This window comes from Chrysoperla carnea, chromosome 5 (genome assembly GCF_905475395.1).
Source record: "Chrysoperla carnea chromosome 5, inChrCarn1.1, whole genome shotgun sequence".
NCBI lineage: Eukaryota > Metazoa > Arthropoda > Insecta > Neuroptera > Chrysopidae > Chrysoperla > Chrysoperla carnea.
In genome coordinates, this window is record NC_058341.1 from 65,939,886 (window position 1) to 65,946,202 (window position 6,317).

Genomic DNA, 6,317 nt, shown 5'->3' on the forward strand with positions numbered 1-6,317 from the left:
GAGAAATCCAGGCCCAGACTGCTACAGAAAACCGACCACTTCGATCTATCGGATTTATGTGATTGGCATCATATCTTTCCCCACTGCGGTGGTACACCCGGACACGTCTATCATTGGCTGAAGAAAATACTTTTTCGTCCGTAAAAGTGACATTAGTCCACATGTCCGGGTTGTTTAGATGTTCGTTGCAAAATGCAACCCTACGTTGCTGATTTCTGAGGGAAATTAATATTTTGTTTGCAGCAGCGCAGTTTTTAGTCCCAATTTCCCGAAGTCGTCGGCCTGCTGTATTTGTTGAGCCTGGAAATCCCGTCTCCTCTATTGCAGCATTGCAGGATTCGAAGGGATGATTACGAACATATTCTTGGAACATAGTATCTTTTTCTAAGGTTGTTGCACGCTGTCGCCCACTTCCTGCTGTTCTTTCTAGCGAAAGCTCAGTGTTGACTTTGCGCTTCAACCTTAAAATGGTGGTGCGGTGAACACCGAACTCGGCCGCAACTACCGCAGCGCTTGCACCTTCTTGCAGCCTCAAAATTGCTTTCCATCGACTTTCTAACGATAATTGCGGTGCCATTCTTTAAAATAAATGTATAGTTTTTAGTTGCGATTCCTTCAAAGCGACTCCTGTGATTATCGAGCAACGAAAATCAATGATTTGTCATTGTTATCAGTTAAATATAGGTAAAATAAAATGAATGATTGACATATTTTAATTTTTGATATTGTTGGAAGCATTTTAAGTTTATTAGAGTAGATTTGTGCTCACTTTAAAGTTAAAAATTTTTATAAATAATTATAATAATTAAGAAGGAAAAAAATCAATTAATTGAATGCATTTTGTCAAAGTATACCCCTTCAAAAGTCACAATAAAACGTTATTTAGATACTACTTTAACTAATAAAAATTGAACCTGAAACCTGGAACAGTTTTAACATTATTTGAGCAAAAATTTAAGCCCTGCAAGATTCATTTTGCAATTACTCGAGAGAAAACAATTTCATAAGAAAAGTAAAAAAAAAGTTCCTCTAAGATTATCGTTAAACATTTCTAGTTAGATTATAATCATTTTAATCAATTCGAAGGAAAACTAATTATTTAAGTTGCTAGAATAAATTTAATGAAAACATTACTTACTTCAAATTTCTGAAGACAAATTCAATTTCAATAGATCAAGCGTCAATAGATAAAAAAAATTATTTTCGAATTCAAAAATTAATTTCAAAAAAAATTGAAAATTAAAAAAGAAAAAAAAAACTTAATTATTACAAGTAAATAAAAAAAAACTTAATTCACAAATAAAAACTTAATTAAAAAACAACTTAATAAAAAAAAAACTTATTTAAAAAAAAAAAAAACCTAATTCAAAAAAATTCATAAAAAAAAATCTTAGTTCAAAAAAAAAATTTGATAATCAATTAATAAATAAAACAAGAGCAATTTTTATTTATTTATTCACACTTGACCACTTATTGTTAAAGAATAAAATAATAATAATATCATTTAGGCGACTTAAATTCTAAATTCTTAAATCTATATTTTATGATTGAAAAATCTAATTCAACGCTATGGCATCTTTTTAAGACAAATAAAGAAATTACACCTAAAAACCTGAAAGAAATTCTAGCTTAGAGGCATTCTAGAATGCAACATTTTTGCATTCTTAATTTAACGTGACCACACGTGATTATCCAAATGAATTTTTAGCGCTACGGCAATTTTAAAAGCATAAAACTCTGCTTTCCAGAGAAGATAACATTGCAGATTTTAGAATATATCATTTTATATGTTTTGATTAATAATTGTTATTATAAAAACTTAACTAGATATTTATAAATAATATAGAATTATAAGAAGACAATAAAATTAACTAGTTCGTACACGGCATATTATAAGTATTTTACAATATGCCGTGTATATATATATATATATATATATATATATATATACGGCATATATAGCGCCTCTGCCGTCAATTTTGTAAGTAATACTAAATCACGAAGCATTTAATTTTTTATAAATTATTTCTTGGAAATATATACAAATTAAATATATAAGTATTTTACAATCACTTATTGTAATAATAAATGTCATTACAATTAATTTAATTAAGTGACTATGAGTGGGAAAATCGGTGAAAAGAAGTCGAGATCTGGTAATATTGGATGTTGTGTTGTGTTGTGTCATAATACTTATAGTAACACTGAGTCGAATATAAAATTTTATTCGTTTCCATCAAAACCCCATTTAATAGAACGTCGCAAAAAGTGGATAAAAGCAGTTAATCGTATTAAGTAAGCGTATATGAGTTGACAATAAATTATATATTTATTAATTTTATTCTTTTTTTAGTCCAGATGGTACCCCATGGCAACCTACGAATAATTCAAGGATATGTAGTCATCATTTTGTTGGAGGAGATAAATCTGAAGATCCTCGCCATCCAGCATATAATTCAACAATTTTTCCGTCTAAGCATAAACGTAAAGAACCTTCAAATACTACTTTAATTCGTTTTGATCGTTGGAAAAAGAGGTTTTATCTGGTGCTAATGATGAACAAGAACAAGTGAATTCATCAGTTGAAGGTGTTCAATTAGAAACTATTATTAATCAAACCGTAGGAAAATCTGATAAATCAGTTCAAGTGGTATCTTTTCAATCTACTAGTGATGACTTTATTTTCTCATGTGACTTTGATCGTGGGTCAAATAACGTTTCAACTCAAGCAACAATATCCTCTACTAAAAATTTAAAAGCAGAAATAGTGACAAAAGATAAAAGTAGTGGACCGGACATTTCAATTTTACTGTCGGGATTTCGAGGATACTGTTCAATAAAAAATGATAAACCACTTTTGGCTGTAACTGGTGTAGGGCCGGAAGTATTTACATTATTATTAGAAATGTTACCACGAATTAAATTACAAAAAATAAACCTTGAAAATAGATTATTAATTTTTTTGTTAAAAATTAAGACAGGTTTATCTTATGATTGTATTGCAACATTTTTTGGTGTGGACCCAACATGTATTTCTCGCATTTTTTTTAACGTGTTATCTATATTAGCACAAAAAACTGTCAATTATATTTTCTGGCCAAGCAAAGAAGATATTCAAGAAACTATGCCACCATCATTCAAAGTACATTATCCTAATTGCAGGGTCATAATAGACTGTACAGAAATCAAGTGCGAACAACCAAGTCTCGTGTTTGTACGTAATCACATGTATTCTGATTATAAATCAGGATACACTGTGAAATTTTTGCTGGGAATCACACCTTTAGAAATGATTTCGTTTAAATCTGAGTGCTACGGTGGAAGGTCTAGTGATCCTTTTATTACTAACGACAGTAATTTTTTAAAACTACTGGAACCAGGCGACGAAGTCATGGCTGATAAAAGATTTCCTGGTATAAAAAAATCTATAGATGTACCAAATGCTATCATAGTAACACCTCCATTTTTACATAATGGACATTTAACCGAAGATGAAATTGATGATACTTATAATATTGCAAGGGTTAGAATCCACGTTGAAAGATGTTTCGCCAGGATTAAGGTGTATAACATCTTAAAAAAAATTAATATTGATCTTTTACCATACATTGATGACATTGTTCACATGTGCTATGTTTTAGTAAACTTACAAAAACCTATTTTTAAATCAAAAGAAAAGAAATGAAATTATTTTAAAAATTTTTATTTTAAGTCGTTATACAACAATCGGAGTAAATTTTGTAATATTTTTTTATAAAAATTCTTTTTATAAATATTTTGTTATTGATGAAATAATAATTCTGACATGTAATGAAAAATAAACTTTCTTAAGTTAACAAAACATTTCTATAATAAAAATTTATCTATTTAAATCCCATACTTACAAATTAATTTGCTAATATAATAATTAACATAAAAAATTTCTAATTTAAGTATAAATTGTGATAAAAAAGCTTCATCTCGCGCTATTGTTAATAAACTATATTCTGAGTTCGGGAAATAAACGAAAAAATCACATTCAAGAAGACCAGTACAATACATCAATATTTGACATTGATGTATTGACATATCAAACTTTGCACGTTATTTTCGTGAAATTCAAAGTACGGGTGTGTCAATTTTCCTTGCTTATTAAGCACTTGCTTATTTTGACCACCCCATCAGGACTCGCACACAACCATGGTTGACTAGGATGAATTACTAAGCCACATTCTTCAACATCATGTCCAGTAATTTTTTTATAAAATTCACGAGCGTTTCCCTCATTTTTTTTGCCATGCGTGACGTTTTTTAGTCCTTTGCCTTTCATTTGCTTTTCTGTTGTCATAGAATCAGCGAGTTCAAAGAATTTAGATTTTCGAGTTTTGATTGCGTGAGCTCCACTAGCTGAGATTCTTATTGCACGTTCTTCAAACCAAATTTGACTGTCTGATTGCCCTCTTGTATTTACACAAATAGAGTCCAGTTCATCTATTGAAATATATTATATTATTTTCATAAAAAATTTCATGAAGTATTCGTGTGAATGACACACTGCTAACATATACATTGAATCTACTATGGTAATTGTAGAAGTGACCGTACAAATTTAAACAATTTCGATAGTCTAGGAGCCAGTGACAGATTTTCACGACCAAGTCCCTCCCAATCAAAAATTTGTGAAATGCATTAGGGATTTATACTACGAATACTCGCGACCGTCAGCTGCGACTCCGTGGGTGGGGCGGGCAGTGGCAGCCTCCCACGCATGGAGGAAAAAAAAATCTTTTCAGTCATTTCCTCCCATTTGAAAATTTGTCAGATTATAGTTTACCTAGTATTTTAAAGAAAAAACAAAGTCAGCTGACCATAACATGGTGGATTATATATCAGCTGGCTGCTTGAACATGAAAAAAAAAATTTATATTTTCAATGATTTCCTCTCAACTAAAAATTTACCTGGTGGTGGTTTATATGCTACTATGAATGAAAATTAATGTCAGCTTGCTATATCTAAGTGGAAAGTTTGTCAGCTGGTACCTTCAAAGGTGTAACGCAGCAACATCGATCACCTACTGTATCTTATCAGCTGACGACTTTTCCCTTGACTTACAGCTAGCTGATTTTTTTCATTATTTACTAGAGCATATTAACAATCATCCTATAAATTTTCGTTCGGGAGAAAATAACGTATCTTAAGTTATTCGGCAGTATGCTTGATTTGAGTGTTTTGATAACAAATTTAAAGTTAAATAATGGAGAAAATGTTGGTATGAGTGAATTAATTATTGAATAATTTATTGTAGTTAAATATTTTTTTAATTTATTAACTTTCATTTCAACGAATTCATTAAAAATAACAATCAAAATTAATCACTTTCATTCTCGGCTTTGGCTTGAGTCGCTTTCATCTCTCTCTGATTCACTGTCCGAGTCGCTATCAGAGTTAGATGCGATCATATCTTCATCATCATCATCTGTAAAAAGATGAAAAAAAAAATTATTAATCCGTGTGTATAGTAAAACATGATCATATAAAAAAATAAAAATATAAAAACCTTTTTCAGGCTGAATGGTTATCTCTTCAATTGACGTTGGTAACTGAGTCCCAGAAAACCAATCCAGTTCGAATCGGTTGTCTACTTCTTCCCAACCATAGTCTGTAGGTTCTTCAGTTGTTCAGAACTTTAAGGTTAGCGTGAGACCAAATTTGTGCAATGTAACACGCCCTCAAATATTGCTTGTGCAGTTCTGATTTGCATGGTGGTAGAGAAGAACCGTCAATACCTTTTTTAGGCAACTTGAATTCATCGTTACTGTCCAAAAATTTGTAAGTTTTTTGGAACAGTGCAACCCTAGCGTCGTTAATTTTTTTAACCGATTAAGGCCATACATCTGACAAGCAAACTCCTGAATTTTTCGGAACATATCTTCCCTGTTCATCGATGGATCTGACATTTGTACAAAACACTCCGTAAAAGCTTCAGATTTGGACATAATTGAAAATGGACGCTTCTTGCCTTTTCTAAAAAATGCTGGGTTGTAGTCGCATCCTGTAAATGCATGGAATGCTGGAAGTGCTGCACTCAAATTCGATCCCAAAGTTTCATACAGTTGAGTGACATTGATGAACCTCATATGTTTTCCAACACCGACTTCCATAAAAACGTTAACATGTTGTGAAACATGAACCATATTAGCTAACATTATGACTAAAACATCAGTGTCAGAACAACGAATCGTTAAGTTAGCACTAAAATCGATTTGGCAAGCGTGAAAAATCATTTTTGTATCCGCTTCTTCATGAGCTGGACACGAAAATGCGTGCTCTACAGTTC

General features: G+C 31.2%; 1 protein-coding gene across 1 annotated transcript; it reads left to right on the plus strand.

Annotated features, from left to right (window-relative positions):
- Nucleotides 1-2,119: 2,119 nt before the first annotated feature.
- On the plus strand, nucleotides 2,120-3,757 carry LOC123301323. The gene is made up of 5 exons (XM_044884061.1): nucleotides 2,120-2,295; nucleotides 2,354-2,484; nucleotides 2,535-2,884; nucleotides 2,978-3,523; nucleotides 3,713-3,757. Exons 1-5 carry the CDS (start codon nucleotides 2,120-2,122, stop codon nucleotides 3,755-3,757), a joined length of 1,248 nt encoding a protein of 415 aa, XP_044739996.1.
- The last annotated feature ends 2,560 nt before the right edge of the window (nucleotides 3,758-6,317 follow it).